The 24,590-nt window shown below is 43.4% G+C and overlaps 1 protein-coding gene and 1 pseudogene across 12 annotated transcripts in view; both read right to left on the bottom strand.

Moving 5' to 3' along the window:
• Positions 1–24,590, bottom strand: part of TESK2 (testis associated actin remodelling kinase 2) — a 127,109-nt gene that overhangs the window by 58,443 nt on the left and 44,076 nt on the right. For all 12 annotated transcript variants that reach the window (XM_084965193.1, XM_005665476.4, XM_084965199.1 and 9 more), the window contains one exon: positions 13,633–13,754. In XM_084965193.1, coding sequence (XP_084821319.1) covers positions 13,633–13,754 — 122 coding nt within the window. The remainder of the gene's footprint in view (positions 1–13,632; positions 13,755–24,590) is intronic.
• Positions 9,486–10,558, bottom strand: LOC102167316 (large ribosomal subunit protein uL30-like; annotated as a pseudogene).

The raw sequence follows: 24,590 nt of genomic DNA, 5'->3' as shown, positions 1-24,590 counted from the left end.
AAAAACTTCTTCTTCCTTCCCAAGTTTATCCTTTATTCTAAGATTACTCATAAACTCACACCAAAATGGCAAAATATAAACGCAAACTTCAATTTATGTGAGTACACTTCTGAAATAAACTCTCACAATGATTTATTTCTTCATCTCCCAACGTGGAAGAAATGTACAGAGGAAAGAGAACAATTCAATCCCACAAGCGTTTATCAAGAAAATATGGGAGTTACCATCATGGCGCAGTGGTTAACAAATCCGACTAGGAACCATGAGGTTTCGGGTTCGATCCCTGGCCTTGCTCAGAGGGCTAAGGATCCGGCATTGCCGTGAGCTGTGGTGTAGGTCGCAGACTCGGTTCGGATCCCAAGTTGCTGTGGCCCTGGCCTAGGTTGGCAGCTACAGCTCTGATTAGATCCCTAGCCTGGGAACCTCCATACACCGTGGGTGCGGCCCTAGAAAAGGCAAAAAGACAAAAAAAAAAAAAAAAAAAAAAAAAAAAAAGAAAGAAAGAAAATTCTATGTGCAAAGTTTGTACTCTCCATAGATAACTAAAACACTTACCATTTTTTCTTACTGCCTGTCTCAAATATACCAAGCACTGTGCCAGGCAATGAGGATAAAGAGGGGGCCATAGAAATAAACAGGATGGTTCCACCTTTAAGTTCACAGACAAGTAATGATAACATTTACTGAACCCTTACAATGTGTCAGACACTATGCTAAATACTTTACAGGGAATTACTTCATTTAATCTTTATGTAATCGGTACTATCTCTACAGATTAAGAAAATCGAAGAGCGAAGAAGAGTGATTAAGTGCTTCCTGCAGGTCACACAACTAGCAAAGGGCAGTCAGGACTGGATTCTTAACTCCTCAACTTTATGTTATAGAGCCTCAACACATAATGCTTCAGATGATTCTAATAATAGCGACAACAATAAGAAAAATAACAGTTAAAATTCAGTGCCTTGCATTGTGATAAGTTTTCGGGTTTTTTTTTTAAGGCCCGTATCTGTGGCATATGTAAGTGCTCAGGCTAGGGGTCACATCAGAGCTGTAGCTGTCAGCCACAGCCACAGCCACAGCCACGCCACGCCAGAGAGGAGCCTCGACTGCAACCTACGCACAGCTGGAGCCTTAACCCACTGAGCGAGGCCAGGGATCGAACCCACGTCCCCATGGATACTAGTTGGGTTGTTCCTGCTAAGCCACAATGGGAACTCCAGTGTAAGTTTCCTGTGTACATTATTTCATTTAATCCTCCCATCAATCTGGTGCAGTATTTCTATTATTACTCTGCCTCGCAGATGAGAAAACTGAGGTTACGGAGGTTACATAACTTACCTAAGGTCCCCTAACTTCTAAGAGACACAACCATCCTGAACCTCTCCTCTGAATTCCAGGCTTGTTTACTCAACAGTCAACTTGATATCTCCTGATTTTCCATCCCAAACCCTGCGCCCTACGCAGTCTGTCCCCAGTATTGCTACTGGCAATTCAGCTGTCCAGTGGTTCAAGTCAAAATCCTCAGTAAGAGAGGTTCTTGACTTCTGCTTCCTTGTGCTAATATCCAAGCCACTAGGAAATTCTATTGCCTCTATTTTTTTGAAACTGGCCAGACCCCGTGGGGCTCCTGGACATGGAAGCCTTCTGTGTCTCCTGTTTCTTGTTTGTAGGGAACATGCTTCAGCCTCCTTGACCTTCCCTGAGTTCCAAGGGGTGGGTTCCAGCAGCTGCTAATCAGGAATGAGAGAGGAGCAGTCCAGAAACAATAGTGTAGCCTTGGGGCAGGGTCCCGGTTCAGCCTCAAGAGAAACCCATCACAGTATCTTGAGTTCTTCGGCAGAGCTAGAACCCCCTTCAAGAAGTTCCCTTGTGCTGCAGCAGCTTAAGGATTTGGCATTGGGTGGCTGCTGTGGCTCAGGTTTGATCCCTAGCTGGGTTGATCCCTAACTATTTGATGAAGGCTTCTTCATTCCAGAGAAAAGGTCACAGTTTGATAACCTCGAGAACCACAGAAGCTCATCAGAAGGACACCCCCCACCCCCAGGCCAGATTAAAGGAACTACAGAAGCTCAACCAAGAGACCACCTGCGGCCAAAGGCTCAGCACACACCCTGATCCTTACCCTGCCCTAGAAACCCTGCTTTTAAACTCCTCACCGAATCTTCTCCGGTGGGCGGGACACAATTTTTGGAGGCAAGATCTGCTGTGTCCCCCTTTGTCTAGCAAAGTAATAAAGCTATTCTTTTCTCCTTCACCCAAAATGTCTGAGATTCAATTTGCTATTGCAACACTTTCCAAAATATTCAGAACCTGGAGTTTCCATCGTGGCTCAGTGGTTCACGAACCCAACTAGTAAACATGAGGTTGTGGGTTCCAACCCTGGCCCCGCTCAGTGGGTGAAGGATCCAGCGTTGCCACAAACACGGCTCAGATCTGGTGTTGCTGTGCCTGTGGCGGAAGCTAGGGGCAATAGCTCCGATTAGACCCCTAGCCTGGGAACCTCCACATGCCACGGCTGAGGGCCTAAGAGGACAAAAGACAAAAAAAAAAAAAAAAAAAAAAATCCGGAATCCAATTACTTTCCGCCTTCACTGCTCTCCATGTTCCAAGCTCCGTTTAGATTTATGCCATTGCCTCTAAGCTAATCATCCTCAGTTGTACTTTACATAGCTTCAAATAGGTATGTGATGAAAAATAAAAGTACCCTGGCCTTTCCATATCACCAGCGAAGCTTACTCCCCTGAGGGGCCCACTTTCAATCTCTTTAGCTGCTTCTTCTATTTACCAACATAGCTCTAGCTAACATTATACTGCTACTTCTGATCTTCTGACTTTCCAGTGTGGATCTGAGAGTTCCACCCTCTTAAATTACTTCCTTTCCAACACTTTTGATAAAATCAGCATTCCGAAGAAACAAATCAAAACTCGGCATTCACAGGAGTTCCCGGCATGGCATAGTGGGTTAAGGATCCAACATTGTCTCTGTGAGGAGGTGGGTTCAATCCCTGGCCTTTCTCAGTGGGTTAAGAATCCAGTGTTGCCACAAGCTGTGGCATAGGTCACAGATGTGGCTCGGATCCAGTGCTGCCAGGGCTGTGCAGGCCTCAGCTGCAGATCTGAGTCGACCCCTGGCCTGGGAGCTTCTATATGCCATAGGTGCAGCCATTAAAAAAACAATAACAAAAAACCAAAAAACCCAGCATTTATGTTATGACCGATTTTAATCACTAACTACTAGGCCAAGAGATATATTAAGATTATATTTTATTTCTTATGCAATTTTTGAATGTTTTGCCTAATTTTTCATTTGCTTAGTTATTACATGCCTGCTGTAACAGAGCAGGGCCCTGTAGGGCTCCTGGGCACACAAGCCTTCTGTGTCCTCCATTTCTTGTTTTTAGGGAATAAACTTCAGCCTCCCTGACCTTCCTTGAGCTCCAAAGAGCAGCTTCGAATCAGGGAAGGGAGGGGATGCAGAGACGGGGAGGAGCAGCGGTCGAGAGACAAGAATGCAGCCTTGAGGCAGGGTCCTGGTTCCAACTCAGGGAATATTCATAACAATATCTTTGAGCCTTTCTGCAGAACTAAAACCCCCAACAAAGGGAAGAACGACTTAACGAAGCATTCTTCATTCTGGGAAGAAGGAGGTCCACCAGAACCAGTCCCAGGGCCACTAATCACCAGCCTTGAAAGACAAGCTTGCTTTTACCCTGATCAGTATCTGGGGGCCCTATTTTTCACTCCCCGAACTATAAACCCACCTCCTCCTCACTCCTAAGGCAGGGCACAGTCTTCAAGGCATTAGCCTGCTGTGGACCCCTTTGCCTGGCAAAGCAATAAAGCTATCTTTTTCTCCTTCATCCAAAACTCTGTCTCCAAGTTCCTATTCTGCAACAGGGGAATGAGGCCGAATCTCAGCAACACTGCCACAAATTCTTCCCAAAGCATACAAGAGAACTGCAAAATTCTCCCGAGTGCGAATTTCACAAAGTCAAATACATCTGGAAATTGACGATTCTTTCCTCAAACCCCACTCCCCAGTATCTCCTGTAGTTCTTGATCCTGCCACTCCGGGCTGGGCTGCTTATCTGCTAGACTGTTAATCCAGCACTCACCCTGGGACGTGCTATCACCATTCTTCCCAGATCTTTTTTTTTTTGGCCACACCCATGGCATGTGCAAATTCCCAGGCCGGGGATCCAATGCGCACTGCAGCTGCCACCTGCACCATAGCTGCAGTGCTGCTGCACCCTCCATCCACTGCGCCACAAGGGGACGTCCCTCTGCTTCCCAAATCTCATGCCTTCCTTTTTATTGCTATTTTCACTTTGTTGTTTTGATGGGACCCATCCTCCAGCAGCTTCATAAGAAAAGGCGCATGAGAGGCAAGGTTTGAAACTTTGCATGTCTGAAAATATCTTTACGCTCATGCCTGACTGGTAGTTTGACTAGATAGCCACATGCCATGGGCGTGGCAAAAAGTCTGATACTTATCTTTTTTGATACTTAATTTTCAATCCTTATATGGCATTTGTTTGGTTCCCCCAACCCCTGAAGTGTTTAGAATCTTTTTTTTTTTTTTTTTTTTGTCTTTTTAGGGCTGCACCCACAGCATGTGGAGGTTTCCAGGCGTCCCTCCATCGGAGCTGTAGCCGCCAGCCTATGCCATAGCCACAGCAATACAGGATCTCAGCCATGTCTGCGACCTACACCAGAACTCAGAGCAAGGCAAGGGATCGAACCTGTGTCCTCATGGATGCTAGTCAGATCTTAGAATCTTATTTTTATTATCCATATTCTAAACTTCATAATGCTATGCTCTGGGGTGAGTCTTAAAATCCTGTTTCCTAATGCCCAAGAATCTTGGAGAATTTTTGTGGTTCTCTAATTATCCCTATTTTATAGGATGCCATTCTGGCTTCGGAGATGCTGTATCTTCTCTAACCTCCTAGGAGGATATATTATACATTCAGAAAATCATGAGGGGTTTTGCTGGTTAGACCTAAAAGTTTTCTCCTTTTACTTGAGGCTCTTCAATTTCTCCAAATCCACCAGTTTGCTGGCAGGCGGTGAGGGTGTGGGTGGGATGGGGATGATTCCAACGCGCTTACCAAGTGATGGAAGGAGAGGACTAGGAGTTTCAAGAGCCTCACCCTCCAGTACGCAGACTATACCTTCATCTCCCTCTTCCCAGTGTGGCAGACCTTCCCAGCTACTGAGTAGAAAGCATTTCTGGCTCAATTTTTTTTCCAAAAGTAAAAACTCACTCTTGCCAGGGAGGGTGAGATTTTTAACTGATGAGCTGCAGTGAATGGAGATGGTGACTTTTAGGCCTGGTTACCCCCGAAGAGAGGTCAACAGTCCTCCCACATTCAGCACAGGCCAGACATCCACCTTCAGTTCCAGAGCTGAATTACAGGCTTGTAGGTTTCTGCGAAGCAAACCGGCTTGCTTCTATGAGTATCTACTTCTTTATTTTTTGCCAAGGCCTATGGAAGTTCCCTGGCTAGGGGTCGATCTGGAGCCGGAGCTGCCAGCCTACACCACAGCCACAGCAATGTGGAATCCGAGCCGCATCTGCAACCAACACCACAGCTCACAGCAACGCCGGATCCCCAATCCACTGAGCAAGGCCAGGGATCAAATCCATGTCCTCATGGATACTAAGCAGGTTCCCTATCACTGAGCCACAACAGGACCTCCTCTAAAGAATTTTTAAATGATTTTTAGTAATTTTTGACTCAATTCTTCAATCAATGGGTGCCCCTAAAGGTTTTTAAGAAATAAACTATACAATGAGATCTACATATCAGAAAGAGTGAAAAGGGGGCAAAAAGATGGGGAAAATAATTCAGTCCAGCAAAAGTGAAGAGGACTGAACTGACAGACACGTAAAGGAAGGAACAGATGCAGAAGTCTTTTAAGATTTAGGATCAAGGAGTTCTCGTCGTGACACAGTGGTTAATGAATCCAACTAGGAACCATAACATTGCAGGTTCAATCCCTAGCCTCGATCAATGGGTTAAGGATCCAGCATTGCCATGGGCTGTGGTGTAGGTTGCAGATGCGGCTCAGATCCCAGGTTGCTGTGGCTCTGGCGTAGGCTGGCAGCTACAGCTCCGATTAGACCCCTAGCCTGGGAACCTCCATATGCCATGGGAAGTGGCCCTAGAAAAGGCAAAAAGACCAAAAAAAAAAAAAAAAAAAAAAAAAAAAAAAAAGATTTAGGATCAAGAGTTTAACTTCTGGTTAGAAGAAATAACAGGAACAACTAAAGGTGACTTTGGGACTTTCCAGTTTTGGGTAACTGGAAAGATTCTGATCTTGATAACTGAGATTAGGAAAATACCTTGCCATGTCCTCCTAGCATTGGCTGATATTAGTCTGTTTCCTAGATGTACAGTTTGCTTCCTAAGGAGACTGGGAGACATATCATTATCTAGCACAGGGCGGAACTGAGTAATTCTAAGCAAATATTTGGTGATTTGAAAGCATATTCTTTGGAGGACGTGGGTTCGATCCCTGGCTTTGCTCAGTAGGTTAAGGATCCAGTGTTGCCATAAGCTGCAGTGTAGGCCACACACACAGCTTGGATCTGGTGTGGCTGTGGCATAGGCTGGCAGCTGCAAGTGGATTTTGAAGAGGAACTGAAAAAATTCTGAACAAAAATTAGTAGATAGGAAAATAAATTCAGAATGTGGCCTAAAAAAAAAGTTAGCATGAGAATGTGAAAAAGGAACCTAAAAGAAATATTACATTTCTCATGGCACAAAGAATAACAAAGAGGTATGAGAACAAGTCTTGGTACAAGTCCTCAAAAAAGGCCATTGGGGAGTGGACGTGAGCAGGGCATGGAATTGGGTTACAGATCTTGAGCATAAGACTTCCTGGCATAAACAACCTTATTCACAAGAGGCCCAAACAATCGGCCCCTGCACCCAACAAAGCGCTTTATTGTTCTTTTTTTTTTTTAACTGATAAGTTAGAGCAACTGATGATAAAACAACCAATCTTAACTGTATCCATGTATTAAAAAATACATACACACGAATAAAATATACACACCTACTGACTCTGTGACTCACGAGGCCAACTCTTTTCCTTCCAACCAGAAATCTTAGGAGGGAGAAAGATAAAAGGAAAAAGGGAAGTTGGGGTCAAGTAGAAGAGAGAAATAAAACTGCAAAAGTTCAGCTCACTCACTCCTGCTGGGCACAAAACAGCTGTGCCAGCAGAGGACCAAGCCATGCCCAGAGAATTAGATGCCAACCATCTGGCAGATCATGCAGATAGCCTTTTCTTCCCAAGCAGAACTTCTAAATCACTAATGCAGCAATTTTCAACATTTTCTTTGCTTTTAAGTAGGGGACCCAGTCTTCAAAACTCTTATACAGAAGTTGAATATAAAGCAGATAAAAAGCGGAGCTGCTCTAGATGGATGAAGCAGAAATGGAAAGCCAAAGCCTCATCTACCCAGCCACCTCCCTCCTGGAAGCAGCTCCTAAGTAGGCAGGTCTGTGAAAATGCAAGGGTTCCAGAAGACTTCTTCCCAATTTAAATCTCATAATCTCAATTTGAGGGAAAACTTTGGTTCATATTTCTACCTCAGCTTCTGCACCTATAGAACTATAAGAAAGCTCATAGTACTAACAGCTTGAAAATAAAGAATGATATGAACAAATACTAACAAAATTTTTGAATTATAAAAATATAAAGTATTGAGTTCCTGTCGTGGCGCAGTGGTTAACGAATCCGACTAGGAACCATGAGGTTGCGGGTTCGGTCCCTGCCCTTGCTCAGTGGGTTAACGATCCGGCGTTGCCGTGAGCTGTGGTGTAGGTTGCAGACGCGGCTCGGATCCCGCATTGCTGTGGCTCTGGCGTAGGCTGGTGGCTACAGCTCCGATTCAACCCCTAGCCTGGGAACCTCCATATGCCGCGGGAGCGGCCCAAGAAATAGCAACAACAACAACAACAACAAAAGACAAAAATTAAAAAATATATATATATATATAAAGTATAACAGTGAATTTCTAAGACAACTGGAAAAGCATTTAGAAAAATACTAAAAAAAATGAAAAGAAAAATACTAATTTGAGAATGTAATATAGTTATGCTGAGTTTGCTATTTAAGGTGTCCTAAAGAAGTATAATAAATGCTTCTACTGCTACAATACTCTTCTGGTATTGTACCATGAGGTTGCGGGTTCGATCCCTGCCCTTGCTCAGTGGGTTCAGGATCCTGCGTTGCCATGAGCTGTGGTGTAGGTCGAAGATGCAGCTCGGATCTGGCATTTCTGTGGCCCTGGCGTAGACTGGCAGCTGTAGTTCTGATTTGACCCCTAGCCTGGGAACCTCCATATGCCGTGGGTGCGGCCCTAAAAAGACAAAAGAGGAGTTCCCATCGCATCGCAGTGGTTAACGAATCTCACTAGGTTCGATCCCTGGCCTTGCTCAGTGGGTTCAGGATCCGGTGTTGCCATGAGCTGTGGTGTAGGTTGCAGACGCGGCTCGGATCCTTCATTGCTGTGGCTCTGGCGTAGGCCGATGGCTACAGCTCCGATTTGACCCCTAGCCTGGGAACCTCCATATGCTGCAGGAACGGCCCTAGAAAAGGCAAAAAGACCAAAAAAGAAAAAAAAGAAAAAAAAAAGACAAAAGAAAAATAAAAAATAAAAAAAAGGATATCAAATTAAGACTCATCCACCTCATTCTCAAACACTGTAGATGCCCCTTAACTGATCTCTTAGCCACCAGTCCTCCCAATACTAAACCATTCTACGTTTGCTATCAGTTACCCTCTGCCATCTAATCCCTGCTCAGAATCTGGAACACAGAGCACAGGAGTTCCCTGGTGGCCTAGTGAGTTAAGGATCCAGTGTTGGCACTGCTGCAGCGTGGGTCACTGCTATGGCACGTGTGTGACCCATGGCCCAGGAAGTTCTACATGCCACTGGCAAGGCCAAAAACAACAACGACAACAAAAACCAACCACAGAACATAAAATACCACCTTCCTGGCTTTTCTGCAAAGCATTTCTGAATAATCTGGCCCAGTTCTACCTTTCCACTGTTACCTACCAATACTCTCCTTTTGAATTTTCAGTTTTCTAGGAGAAGCGTAGTAGAAAGAGCCCAGGGGAGGGGAGGGATAATTTAGGAATCTGGGATTAACATATACATACTATTATATATAAAACAGATCATCGATAAGGACCTACTGAAAACTCTACCCAATCTTCTGTAATAATCTATACGGGAAAAGAATCTGAAAAAGAATGGATATATGTATAAGTATAACTGAATCACTTTGTTATACACTTGAAACTAACACAACACTGTAAATCAACTATACTCCAATATAAAATAAAAATCAAGGTTAAAAAAATGGAGCATTTTTACGGTAAAGAAAAAAGAAAAGAACCCAGATCTCAGAGTCCCGGATCTTGGCCAATACAACCTCCTGGTCTCAGTTCCTTTGACAGAGAGTAGTTGTGAAGATTAATCTTTAAACAGGTAAAGCCTCCAGTATACAACAGAAACAGTCACTGTCTATTAACTGACCACATCACAAAAATAATCCTAGCAGATAAAACTGAGTTCATCCTATTAACAAGCTGTTGATCTGGTCTTCCCTGTTGCCAGCATCTCCACTTTCTACAAAATGGGGGGTCTTTGTCTTTGTCTTTTTTTTTTAGGGCCACACCCACGGCATATGGATATTCCCAGGCTAGGGGTCAAATGGGAGCTGTAGCCACCGTCCTACCCACAGCCACAGCAACACGGGATCCAAGCCGCATCTGTGACCTACACCACAGCTCACGGCAACGCCGGATCCTTAACCCACTGAGCAAGGCCAGGGATTGAACCCACATCCTCACGGTTCCTAGTTGGATTCGTTTCCACTGCACCACGATGGGGAACTCCGGGTGCTCTTTTTCTTTATTCCATCTCACGAAGAAGAGAATGTGCAGGGCCCCAGGAGGTCGTTTGCTTCTTTGGAGCATTTTCCAACAGTAGAGATCTCATAAATCAGATCCTCCATGTAAATACTGCCATATTTACCAAGTGACGAAGCAATCAATGTGTTATTTGTCAGGACAAATTTTCTTCTCGTTAATTTTGCCATAACCACACCTGCAGATCAATTCATATACGGCCTTCAGGTTTGGTCACCCCGCCACCATATACGGTCCCACAGTCCTCAGCATGTTAACTGAAGCCTTGTTTACCTTTACAAAGGTGCCACGGAAGACCTGGCAAAGGTGAAGTTGTAACGTCTTTCTTTGGGCTCACGCACTGATAGCTCTGATCCTGATGACAAATGATCCACAGGCACACGGAAGTTGCCAGCTTTTCTTGCCATTCTAGCCATGTGAATCTCAGTTCTGTACTTCCATCTGTACTCTCTGGGATAGCACTTAGCTTCTTTATAGATGAGCTTCATCCTTATTTTTCGAAGCATCTTTTGGGCAAACTTCTTTCCCAGGCACCTGATCTTCAGCGGCACAAAATTCTTTCAGTTTTTCTTAAGGGCTTCTGGCACAGCAGAAAGGTTGTTTTTTTCTTCTCTTCCACATTCTCCTCAAAAAGCTTTGTGGGAGTTTCCGTCGTGGCGGAGTGGTTAACGAATCCGACTAGGAACCATGAGGTTGCGGGTTCGGTCCCTGCCCTTGCTCAGTGGGTTAACGATCCGGCGTTGCCGTGAGCTGTGGTGTAGGTTGCAGACGCGGCTCGGATCCCGCATTGCTGTGGCTCTGGCGTAGGCTGGTAGCTACAGCTCCGATTCGACCCCTAGCCTGGGAACCTCCATATGCCGTGGGAGCGGCCCGAGAAATAGCAACAACAACAACAACAACAAAAGACAAAAAAAAAAAAAAAAAAAAAAGCTTTGTGCTTTTTATTCACCGACTCCTCAAAAAGCTTTGTGCTTTTACCTCTCTGCTTTATTACTACTTTGCTCCTTTCTGAGTTCCTTTCCTACTTTCCCAAATCCTACTCAAATTCAAGTTCCAGTTGGAGCCCACCTCCTCCAAGAAAACGTCTCTGACTCTGCCAAGGTAATATGATCTCTTAGTTCTTTGAACTTCCATATCACTTAGAGTTGACGCTACCCAAGGGGTGCCATCCTAGCTGATTTTATTAGTTCTCTTTTCCTGTATGTAAGACCTAGATCTCCAATTAATACTACAAATTCCTTGCTGGTAGACATTCCATTTTATATATACCTGTTTGATGTCTGACACATCACCAGGCGTATATTAGATCTCAAAAAATGTGTGAATCTGATTTGTGGATAGGGAAAAAAGTCATCATAAAATTACTGGCTTAGCATTTCTGTAGTGGACCAGGAAGCCAACAATTCTGTATAAAGGTAGAAAGTTTCAAGTAAGCAGTATAACCTAATTCCGTTTTTTTGTTTGTTTGTTTTGGTTTTTTGGGGTTTTTTTGGGTTTTTTTTTTTTTTTTGCTTTTTAGGACTGCACCTACAGCATATGGAGTTCCCAGGTTAGGGGTTGAATCAGAGCTACAGCTGCCAGCCTACACCACAGTCACAGCAATGCAGAATCCAGCTGCATCTGTGACCTGTACCACAGCTCACGACAACGCCGGATCCTTAACCCAGTGAGTGAGGCCAGGGATCAAACCCACAACTTCATGGTTCCTAGTCAGGTTCATTTCCACTGTGTCACAATGGGAACTCTCCTAATTCCATAATTTTCTACCACTGACCACACATGTGAAAGTCATACTTAAGCCATGGATTTTTCTTTAGTCCAATATAAATATGTGTCTTAAACAACCCTAAGTAAATAGCAATTTTAAGTTTTCAAACTGTCTCACACATATGCCTTAATTAAATACATACAGACTTAACTTTTCTTCTTTGATTTAATTTAGAAATATACTCACCTCACTAAAAAGTCGAGATAATTAAAGTGAGAAAGACTCAGATACAGTCATGTGCTGGTATCCACAGGGGACTGGTTCTAGAACCACCTCACTCCCTACTCCTGTGAGGATGACAAAACTCACAGAGGCCCAGGTCCCTTATACAAAAATAGCATAGTATTTGCATATAACTACACACATGCGCATACTCCCATATCCTTTTTTGTTTGTTTGTTTTGTTTTGCTTTTTGCTTTTAGGGCCACACTCACAGCATATGGAAGTTTCCAGGCTAGGGGTCAAATAGGAGCTACAGCTGCCAGCCTACACCACAGCCACAGCAACTCAGGATCCAAGTCACAACTGCAACCTACACCACAGCTCACAGCAATGCTGGATCCTTAACCCACTGAAGGATCGAACCTGTATCCTTGTGGATACCAGTCAGGTTCATTTCCACTGTGCCACGATGGGAACTCCTAACTCTCACATACTTTAAATTCTCTCTAGATTACTTACAATACCTAATACAAAGTAAATGTATTTAAATAGTTGTAGGAGTTCCATCATGGCTCACTGGTTAACGACTCCAACTAGGAAAGGGCTTGACTGTACTAATTACCGGAAAGCAATGACTATATAACTTTATTAGATATACAAATAATTCTTTAAAAAGGTAAAAGTGGGAGTTCCCGTCGTGGCGCAGTGGTTAACGAATCCGACTAGGAACCATGAGGTTGCGGGTTCGATCCCTGCCCTTGCTCAGTGGGTTAACGATCCGGCGTTGCCGTGCGCTGTGGTGTAGGTTGCAGACGCGGCTCGGATCCTGCGTTGCTGTGGGTCTGGTGTAGGCCGGTGGCTACAGCTCCGATTCAACCCCTAGCCTGGGAACCTCCATATGCCGCGGGAGCGGCCCAAGAAATAGCAACAACAACAACAAAAGACAAAAAAAAAAAATTTAAAAAGGTAAAAGTGGAGTTCCTGCTATGGCAAACAGGACTGGCAGTGTCTCTACAGGGCCAGGACGTAGGTTGGATCCCTGGCATGGTGGGTTAACAGATCAGGCATTGCTGCAACTGCAGTGTAAGTCAAAATTGCAGCTCAGTGGCGTTCCCATAGTGACTCAGTGGAAATGAATCTGACTAGTATCCATGTAGGCCAGTGGCTACAGCTCCGATTCAACCCCTAGCGTGGGAACCTCCATGTGCCACAGGTGCGGCCTTAAAAAGACCAAAAAAGAAAAAACCTGCAGCTTGGATCTGATCCCTGGCCCAGAAATCCCATATGCCATTGGGCGGCCAAAAATACAAAAAATAAATTAATAAATAAATAAAGGGTAAAAGTGCTAGAAGTTAAATATAGATAGCCTGGAGATAGAATTTTACATTTATTTTTACCAATTTAATGATTCCTCCTAAAGCAATTTAAGACAAGTAAATCACCACTAAAATCTTTTCTCTTGGACACATTCTTTCTTCAGCAATAGGAAGCAACTGTTGCAATGAGCTTTGACTACGAGTAAATCAATTTGAGACACAGAAGGAAGTTGCTTTATTAAATGCAGTTACCTGACGGAAAATTAAGTTCAACAGGTAGAAAAAGACCTACAGCACAGCTAAATCCCAGCAAGACGGATTCAAAATGGAATCGTGAATCCCTCTCTCCAGCTGCCCCTACTATTACAACAAGTCGCTAACAATGTGTCAAGGTTCTCGGATCCCCAGAAGGAAGGAAAACTCATTACCTAAGGATGTTGGGGTGGGACAGTCTATTCATGAGCTGCACCTCTTTCAGCATGTTTGCCCGGTTACTGCTCAACGTGTTCATCTTAAGAGCCATCACCTGGCCAGAAGCTCGGTGGCGCACCTAGAAAATACAATGCAACAAGAAAAGAGGCTCAAGGGAGGCAGCGATATACGAGGTCAAAGTCTCTGCATGGAGAACATGCCAAGATGATTTAGTGACAATTTAGATCAACCAGACATAGCAGGGGACGTTCGTCTATAAACTCTGATCACATTAGGGTCTCATCTCCGTTAACAAAGACAGATTTATCCTATCGAAAACCAAAAATGTTTCACATTAGGCTGGCTAGAAACACACTGTTACTTCACTTCAAGAAATAGTGTCTTTAAAAAATAATACCCGGAGTTCCCATCATGGAGCAGCAGAAACGAACCCAAATAGGAACGATGAGGTCGCGGGTTCCATCCCTGGCCTCGCTCAGTGGGTTAAGGATTCAGCATTGTCATGAGCTGAGGTGTAGGTCACAGACACAGCTTGGATCCCGCATTGCTGTGGCTGTGGCACAGGCTGGCAGCTGTAGCTCCAATTGGACCCCTCGCCTGGGAACCTCCATATGCTGCAGGTGTGGCCCTTTAAAGCAAAAAACAAACAAAAATAATACTCAATGCCACTTGCAGCAACACAGACGGAATCAGAGACTCTCATGCTAAGTGAAGTAAGTTAGAAAGACAAATACCACATGATATCACTTACATCTGGAATCTAATATAGGGCACAAATGAACCTTTCCACAGAAAAGAAAATCATGGACATGGAGAACAGACGTGTGGTTGCCACGGGGGAGAGGGAGGGAGTGGGATGGACTGGGAGTTTGACGTCAATAGATGTAAACTCTTCCATTTGGAATGGAGAAGCAGTGAGATCCTGCTGCACAGCACAGGGAACTACAGTCACTTGTGATGGAGCCTGATGGAGGATAATGTGAGAAAAAGAACATATGTATATGTACGACTGGGTCAGTCTGCTGTAGAGTAGAAATTGACAGAACACTGTAAATCAACTATGATAGAGAAAATAAAAAAAATTTTTTTTTTTTTGTCTTTTTTCCTTTTCTAGGGCCATACCCATGGCATAAGGAGGTTCCCAGGCTAGGAGTCTAATTGGAGCTGTAGCCACTGGCCTACACCACAGCCACAGCAACTCAGGATCCGAGCCACGTCTGCGACCTACACCATAGCTCACGGCAATGCTAGATCCTTAACTCACTGAGCGAGGCCAGGGATCGAACCTGCAACCTCACCATTGCTAGTCGGATTCGTTAACCACTGCGCCACGACAGTTACTCCAAAAAAAATAAAAATCTTTTAAAAATTAAATAAAAATAAAAAATAATACCCTAAAAAATTGAGGGAAATTTATTAACGTGGCTTCTTATGGCCAACATTGTTGAGTCAGGACACTAACAGGAAAAAGACTCGTTTGAGGAATTTTAAGTGGGCAAAAAAAGATACAAGCATAAGCCTTATATAACACTTAATGAACTATAAAGCTGTCTGTTTTGGGGGAGCCACCCACACAGCATGTGGAAGTTCCCAGGCCGGGGACTGAATCCACGCCACAACAGCAACCCAAGTCACTGCAGTGACAATACTTACACTGCACCACAAGAGAACTCCCAAACTGTCTTTTTAGGACACTAAAACCACATCCTTGGGCGTTCCCTCTCTGGTACATGGGTTAAAGATCCGACTTGTCTCTGTGGAAGCACCTGTTCAATCCCTGGCCCAGTACAGTGAGTTAAGGATGCAGGGTTGCTGCAGCTGTGGCATAGATCACAGCTCCAGCTTGGATTTTTATCCCTGGCCCAGGAACTTCCATATGCCATGGAGGCAGCCAAAAATGAAAAATATAAAAAATTAAACCACATCCTCAAAATCTCCCTAAGCACCATAAAATGTATATTTATAAAGGAAAAAAGTATTGCATGTTAAATATAGAAAGGAGGCACTGAATCTTTTGGAGCCAATATCGTAGTAACCCAGGCCAAATACCTTATAACCATCTACAAACTCAAGTCAGGTACAAAAAATATGAGCCATACCACTCACACTATTACCCATAGGCACAGAGAAAAGTCCACTTCTAAAGCATTCATCCTCTGTAGAATTCAATCTATCTTACATGTAAAAATATTATGTTATAATTTCAATATATACTCCAGGGGTTTAAAAAAATACTTGCAGGAGTTTCCGTCGTGGCACATCGAAAACGAATCCGACCAGGAAACAGGAGGTTGCCGGTTCGATCCCTGGCCTCGCTCAGTGGGTTAAGGATCTGGCGTTGCCGTGAGCTGTGGTGTAGGTTGCAGATGCGGCTCAGATCTGGCATTGCTGTGGCTGTGGCTGTGGCAGGCAGCAACAGCTTCGATTAGACCCCTAGCCTGGGAACCTCCATATGCCACCAGTGTGGCCCTAAAAATAAGAAAGACAAGATAAAAAAAAACTTGCAAAAAAAATTAACAATGTTTTCAGCCTCTAAATGTGGTCTCAGTAGTACTAATATGAGAAAATATTTTGTCTTACTCAAAAGAAGCTCAGTCATTCACTGAGATATGCAGAAGCTCAATTATTCACTGAGATGTTTCCCACTAAGAAATTATGAATGAGGTAGTAGAAAAACTATGACGTACCAAGGACTTCATTACTTTTGGGCTAAAAAAATTTCACTTCAGATCTTGTACTACAGGGACTTGCTCTGCAAAAATGTCATCATCCTACAGTCTTTCAGAGTATTATTTCCGAATGAAATACATACTTGACCACGTGGAAATTCCAATAGGAAGCATGACAATCTACTTAACTCTTCCATCTCCAGAAATTCTTTGAAATGACAATAGCCCCAGATGTTTAGCACATCTATTAATACAGGACAGACATCAGAGTTTATCTTAAAATTCAAAGAAACAATGGTTTCAGAGGGATCAGACAGAAGATGGGGAAGGAAGAAGCCAAACACAGGGCCACAGGACCCCAATCAGAAGAGCTGAGGCAGAACACTGGCTGTCTCTCTGCGCTTCTAGATCATTTAGTGAGATTTGGAACCCAACTCTCTTCCTACCACATCAATGATTCTGTTGTCATGAACCTCGTGACTGATGAAAGAGAAGTGGCCTTCCTTTTCAGATCTTGCATGGATAAGTTAAAAGAGACATTTTTATACAAAGAACACACCGACAGTATTTTTCCAACCCTATTTACATTTTTATTCTTTTTCTTTTTTTTTTTTTTTTTGCCTTTTCTAGGGCTGCTCTCGCGGCATATGGAGGTTCCCAGGCTAGGGGGTTAATTGGAGCTGTAGCCACCAGCCTACACCACAGCCACAGCAAAGCAGGATCCGAGCCGCATCTTTGACCTACATCACAGCTCACGGCAACGCCGGATCCTTAACCCACTGAGCAAGGCAAGGGATCGAACCCGAAACCTCATGGTTCCTAGTCAGATTCGTTAACTACTGAGCCATGATGGGAACTCCTCCAACCCTATTTACAGAAGATATCTGTGTTTTAATAAGGGCTCTACATTCTGAAAGTCACCCCTCTTATTTTTTTTTTTTTTTCATCATATGAAAAGTATCACTCTGAGTTTCTGTTTAAAATGCCTATTTTTAAGTTTGATATTAAAACAACGTATAAAATTTAGGGATAGGAGTTCCCTTGCAGTGTGGCAGTTTAAGTATTCGGTATTATTACTGAAGCCCTGCGTTGCTCCTGTGGCAAAGGCTTGATTCCTAGGCTGGGAATGTCTACACGCTACAGGCAATGGCAAAAAAGAGAGAAAGGAAAAAGGGAAGAAGGAAGGAAGGGGAAAGGAAAAGAAGAGGAAAGAGAGAGAAAGAAGTAAAGAAAGAGGAGTTCCCGTCGTGGCGCAGTGGTTAATGAATCCGACTAGGAACCATGAGGTTGCGGGTTCGGTCCCTGCCCTTGCTCAGTGGGTTAAGGATCCGGCGTTGCCGTGAGCTGTGGTGTAGGTTGCAGACGCGGCTTGGATCCCGCGTTGCTGTGGCTCTGGCGTAGGCCGGTGGCTACAGCTCCGATTCAACCCCTAGCCTGGGAACCTCCATATGCCGCGGGAGCGGCCCAAGAAATAGCAACAACGACGACAAAAAGACAAAAAAAAAAAAAAAAAAAAAAAAGAAGTAAAGAAAGAAAAAAAGAAAGGGAGAGAAATTTGGTTATTAAAAAAAAACCGTGTCTCAAACTAATTATAAAAAACCCTATTTCCTAAGAACAAACAAACAAAAACCTACTTCCTTATACAAAAACATGAACATGCTCATAACATCGTATTTTGTCTTTGGTCTGCATAAAATGTCTTTCTTCCAGCCCCTCAAATTCTACTTATCTTTGAAGGCCACACGCAAACAGTCCCTTCCCCTTCTGAGGCCTTCCTTGGCTCTCTTTAGAAACTCACTGTGGTTTCCTTTATACTAACTCAGAACAGCAGCAGCCCACTCATCACATAGTTCTGTACATAAATATCTCCTCACTATTCTGCAACTGCAACGCATCTTGAGACCAGGCTCTACGCTGTATTAACCTTTGTCTTGCAGCGCCTAGAAGGCCAGCACATTATGAGGATGCAGTGCAAGCAACACTAAGAGAAATACTCCTATGTACTGAATGACTCCAAGTTGTCCAGACATGGTTTTGTTTTTCCAGCTGGATTGCCAACGAAGGTGAGGGATGTTATGAGAGACGTCTATAAAGTCTACTTGATAAAGCATCCTGGATGTCACCTAGTGCTGAGTTCAGCCCAAAGAGACATCTGCAAAATTCTTTACTAATTAGCAGCCAAACTTTCCACACCACCTCTGGAGGAACTATTTAAGGCACTGAATATGGCCAAGAGCCACGATCATACATTGCTGTGTGTGAACCCTAAGTATGCATGTGATACAACAGAGTATCCTTCAAAACACCTCACTTCACACCAAAACCTTGACCCCCCCCTTGAGAACTCCCTCTCTGAAACCCCCTGTACCTCACAGAGGTTGCAAAAGATAAATGCAACAAGGAAATCAATAGGAAATTTAGCAAGAAGCAGTTTTGACAGACAAGGATATGAAACAAAGACTATGTCCAAGGTGCAGAGCCCTAAGAAGCACAGGCTTTTCAGGGCTAAACTCCTTTAAAAAGGGTGGTGGGAGATGGAGAAGGAAGATCTTTAGCCTCTCTTTTGTAAGTGTCTGTAACAGGGCATCAGCCCCTTGGAGTTGAGGTCTGCTAGATCCGGCAGCTTCCCCGATGTCAAGGAACCTGTCTCTAACTGCTGCTTGTCTCTCACTTTGCTCCACATCCTCCCCAAGTAAAGATACTTACGAAGATGCAATCTTTGCTGCTCCAGTTTTCTCTACACACTCTCTTTTCCTTAACTGTGGCTGATATTGAAAACCCTCTCTGACCGTTAAAAATGTGCTCGATTCCTTTTTAAATTTTTTTTTTTTTTTTTTTTTTTTGCCTTTTCTAGGGCCACTTCTGTGACATATGGAGTTCCCAGGCTAGGGGTCAAATCAGAGCTGTAGCCACTGGCCTACACCACAGCCACAGCCACGCAGGATCCGAGCCACATCTGCAACCTACACCACAACTCACGGCAACTCCAGATCCTTAAACCACTGAGCAAGGCCAGGGATCAAACCCGAAACCTCATGGTTCCTAGTTGGATTCGTTAACCACTGTGCCACGACGGGAACTCCATAAAATGTGCTCAATTCCTATATGACACTGCCTTTGTGCCAGGGTAATATTGTACAATTAAGGGTTTTCTCTATATTTGTTCTCCCTTAATCTCATTTTTTTTTTTTTTTTTTTTTTTGTCTTTTGTCTTTTGTTGTTGTTGTTGTTGTTGCTATTTCTTGGGCCGCTTCCACGGCATATGGAGGTTCCCAGGCTAGGGGTTGAATCGGAGCTGTAGCCACCAGCCTACACCAGAGCCACAGCAACGCAGGATCCGAGCCGCGTCTGCAACCTACACCACAGCTCACGGCAACGCCGGATCGTTAACCCACTGAGCAAGGCCAGGGACCGAACCCGCAGCCTCATGGTTCCTAGTCGGATTCGTTAACCACTGCGCCACGACGGGAACTCCCTAATCTCATTCTTGACATTAAAAGTTACTTTAATTCTCTAACGAGGTGGGATAGTGTTGTTCTGAAATGGCTGGTTTGATAGGAGGAGATAGACAAGCAGACAAACATGCACGTATCATGGGGTGGTTCAGACGACCCCCAGAACTACTTTGTCCCCCAGTGGCCACGGTATTAACTGACATCTCAGTCTGAGTGAAAACTCTGAAAACTGGCAACATCAGAAATACCTAACAGGCTTTCTCCTAATTTCATCCTCAGGCAGAACACATACCTCATCTGTCCCATTCTTTTTTTTTAGGGTCACACCTGTGGCATATAAAACATCCCAGAACAAAATAACATTCACATATACTATAATGTTCCCATTATTTTCTATATACTACCCTTTTCATTGTGCTATAAAGTTTGCATGACAAACTCCATGTGCACTAAATAATAAATGTATATCCATGAATATAAAAAAATCAATTTTTTAGTACCAAGCAGATGGCAGATATCTAGCACTTTTTGTTTACAAGTTTACAGTTTTTTATAGTTCAGCACTTCCGGATACACTGCTGTCAATTCGCGAAAACATAGCAGGGGGAGAAAGCGGGAATCTTATATAACTTGTTACACACTTGCCACATAAACGGAATCAGGTTCAACTCTTTAAGAAACTCTCTCTATATATGCTATCATATTCCAGAAATATATCATAAATACATACAAAATAAATAATATTTCTCTTATACCAATCAAAATTAGATGCAAGATTCCATTCATCAATTTGATAAATAGGAATTCAATTCCTAAATGTGCCATTTGCTTGATGTGATATATCTGGAAGAGGTTGAACTTTTTTTTTTTTTTTTCCGTCTTTTTAGGGCTGCACCAAGGCATGTGGAAATTCCCAGGCTAGGGGTTGAATCACAGCTGTAGCTGCCAGCCTACACCACAGCCACAGAAATGCCAGATCTGAGCTGTGTCTGTGACCTTCACCAAAGCTCACGGCAATGCCGGATCCCTGACCCACTGAGTGAGGCCAGGGGTCAACCCAAGTCCTCATGGATACTGATTGGGTTTGTTACCACTGAGCCACAATGGGAACTCTCTGCTAAACATTTTGTTGTTTTTGTTGTTATCTTTTTAGGGCTGCACCCACAGCATATGGAGGTTCCCAGGCTAGGGGTCCAATCGGAGCTATAGCCGCTGGCCTATGCCACAGTCACAGCAACACTGAATCTGAGCCACATCTGCAACCTACATCATAGCTCACAGCAAATCCAGATCCTTAACCCACTAAGCGAGGCCAGGAATCGAACCTGCATCCTCATGGATGCTAGTCAGATTCGTTTCCGCTGAGCCATGACAGGAACTCCCCTGCTAAACGTTTTTAACCTCAGTTTCCTCATTTATACAGTGAAAGTGTAACTGCTTATAGAATTGTTGTAGTGATTTTCTTTTATCTTTTTTTTTTTTTTTTTTAATGGCCACACCTGAGGCATATAGAAGTACCTGGGCTAGAAGAAGTTGGTAAATTAAAAAGCATGTCTGATGGGAGTTTTCATCAGTGGTAACAAACCCATCTATTATCCATGAGGACGTGGGTTCAATCCCTGCCCTTTTAGTGGGTGAAGGATCTAGCATTGCCACAATCTGCGGTACAGGTGGCAGATACAGCTCGGGTCTGATGTTGCCATGGCTGTGGCATAGGCCTGCAAATGCAGCTCCAAAGCGACCCCTAGCCCAGGAACTTCCATATGCTACAGGTATAGCTGTAAAAAGAATGAATAAATAAACAAATAAGCAAATAAAACAGAACTACCATGTGATCCAGCAATTCCATTCCTGGGTATGTATCTGAAGAAAATGAAAAAAGGAATTTGAAGGAATACATGCAACCCAATGTTCATAGAGCATTACTTACAATAGCCAAGCTACGGAAGCAACCTCAGTGTCCATGAACAGACAAGTGGCTAAAGATGTGGTACATAGACACACACACACACACACACACACACACACACACACACACAAATGGATTATTACTCAATCATAAAATACAATGTAATTTTCCCAGGTGCAACAATGTAGACAGACCTGGAAGGTATCATGCTTAGTGAAATAAATCAAAGAAAGAAAAAGGTTACATGTTATCACTTATATGTGGAATCTGAGAAAAATAAAAGCAACAGACTCACAGATATAGAGAACAAATTAGTGGTAGTGGTTACCAAATGAGAAAGGGAGAGGGAAAGGGGTAATACAGGGATAGGAGATTAAGAGGTAAAATCTACTGTGTAGCAAATAAGCTACAATGATGTATTTTTTTAGGGTTAGGGTTAGGGTTAGCCAAGGGAATATAGCCAATTTTTATAATACCTATAAATGGATTGTCATATAAAATTTTTGTTCTTGTGTGTGTGTGTGTGTGTGTGTGTGTGTGTGTTCTTAGGACCATACCTGCAGCATGTGGAGGTTCCCAGGCGAGGGGTCAAATTGGAGCTGTAGCCACTGGCCTACACCACAGCCACAGCAATGCCAGATCCGAGCCACCTCTACAACCTACACCACAGCTCACAGCAACACCAGATCCTTAACCCACTGAGCTAGGCCAGGGATTGGGCCTGCATCCTTGCGGATACTAGTCAGATTCAATTCCACTGGGCCATGACGGGAACTGCCTAATATTTAAAACTTTTGAATCACTATATTATACATCTGAAACTCTTATCTCAATTTAAAGACACAATGAGACACTACTTCACACCCACTAGGGTGGGTATAGTAATAAAAAACTTAAAAATAATAAAGAGATAGAATAAGTGTTGGTGAGGTTATAGAGAAATTGTCACCTTTATACATCACTGGCTGAAATGTAAAACGAAGCAGCCAATGTAGAGAACAGTTTGGTTGTATCTTAAAAAGTAAAATGGCAATAAGCAATGAGATCCTGCTGTGTAGCACAGGGAACTATATCTAGTCACTTGTGATGGAACATGATGGAGGATAATATGAGAAAAATAATGTGATATATATATATACACATATATATATAAAAAACTGGGTCACTTTGCTGTACAGCAGAAATTGACTGAACATTATAAATTAGCTATAATAAAAAATAATTTTTGAAAAGTGAAATAGAATTATTATATGGCCCAGTAATTTCACTTTCGGGTATATATTCAAAAGAATTGAAAACGGTACTCAAACGAATAGTCATATACAAATGTTCACAGCATGTTTTCAATAGTCAAAAGACGTCTACCAACAAATGACTGCATAGGAGTTCCTGCTATGGTTCAGTGGGTTAAGAATCCAACTGCAGTGGCTTGGGTTGCTGCAGAGCCATGGATTCAATCCCTGGCCTGGCCTAGTGGGTTAAAGGATCCAGCGTCGCTGCAGCTGCAGCTGCAGCTGCAGCTTGCAGCTAAAGCTCAGATTCAGTCCCTGGCTCAGGAACTTCCACACGCCTCAGGAATGGCCATAAAAAAGAGAAGAGAAGGAGTTCCCATTGTGGCTCAGCAGTAACAAACCCAACTAGTATCCGTGAGGATGTGGGTTCAATCCCTGGCCTTGCTCAGTGGGTTAAGGATCCAGTGCTACTGTGAGCTGTGGTGCAGGTCACAGATGAGGCTCGGATTCTGCCTTGCTGTGGCTGTGGCACAGATCAGCAGCTACAGCTCCGTTTCGACCCCTAGCCTGGGAACTTCCATAGCTTCTATAGGGTGCAGCCCTAAAAGATCAAAAAAAAAAAAAAAAAAAAAAGAGAGAGAGAGAGAGAGAGAGAGAGCGAAAGAAGAGAAAAGAAAAAAAAAAAAAAAAAGACCATGTAAACAAACTGTAGTATTACCCATACAATGGAACATTATTGGGCATAGAAAGGAATGAAGTACTGATATATGCTATAACATGCATCGATGCGGAAAACATTAGCTAAGTAAAAGCCATAAAAAAAGAAAAGCAGTCAGTCATAAAGGTCACCTATTATATGACTCCATTTACATGAAATGTCCACAATAGGCAAATCTATAAAGACATGAGGTAGAATGGTGGTTTCCTGGAGACAGGGGAAGGGAGGAATGGGAAGTGACTATTAATAAATACAGTGTTTCTTTCCAGAATGATAACAATACTTTAAAATTAGACAGCGGTGGTAGATGTACAACCCTGTAAACATACATTTACAGGTTTTCACCACTGAACTGTGTCTTTTAAAAAGGAGAATTTCATGGCATGTGAATTATTTCTCAGCAACGCTCTTGTTAAAAAGAAAAAAACTACATTGATACTTTATTCTGGAATGGGATTCCAGGTTTTATAGGTGTCACGATATGTACTAAGGTACAGAATTACCTCAGGGGGCAAAATAAAGAGGATGACAGTTATCTCAAGAGATTGGGGAAATCATCTTCCTAGAAATCCTCCAATTATATTCCCAAACAAAACAAGGATGAGTATAAAAGGAAATTAGGAGTATTCTACTGGATCCCCACAGAAGCATTCTCAATTTGAAATACTGATCAGGTTGTCAGCCACTGCTACACTGGAGCTGAACAGATTTTCCACTCACCAAAGGGTGACAGGTTGGGGCCACCATGCCAATTGTTTTTCATTCTTTTCTCTCTCTCTTTTTTTTTTTTTTTTTTTTGTCTTTTTGCCATTTCTTGGGCCGCTCCCCCGGCATATGGGAGGTTCCCAGGCTAGGGGTCGAATCGGAGCTGTAGCTGCCAGCCTACACCAGAGCCACAGCAACGCGGGATCCAAGTCACATCTGCAACCTACACCACAGCTCACGGCAACGCCGGATCCTTAACCTGCTGA

This window comes from Sus scrofa, chromosome 6, assembly GCF_054392235.1.
Source record: "Sus scrofa isolate SSC_HxYL_T2T_F1_AM1 chromosome 6, Sscrofa_HxYL_maternal_Yorkshire_Landrace_v2.0, whole genome shotgun sequence".
In the NCBI taxonomy this organism is placed as follows: Eukaryota; Metazoa; Chordata; class Mammalia; order Artiodactyla; family Suidae; genus Sus; species Sus scrofa.
This window is presented reverse-complemented; position numbering and strand designations above follow the sequence as displayed.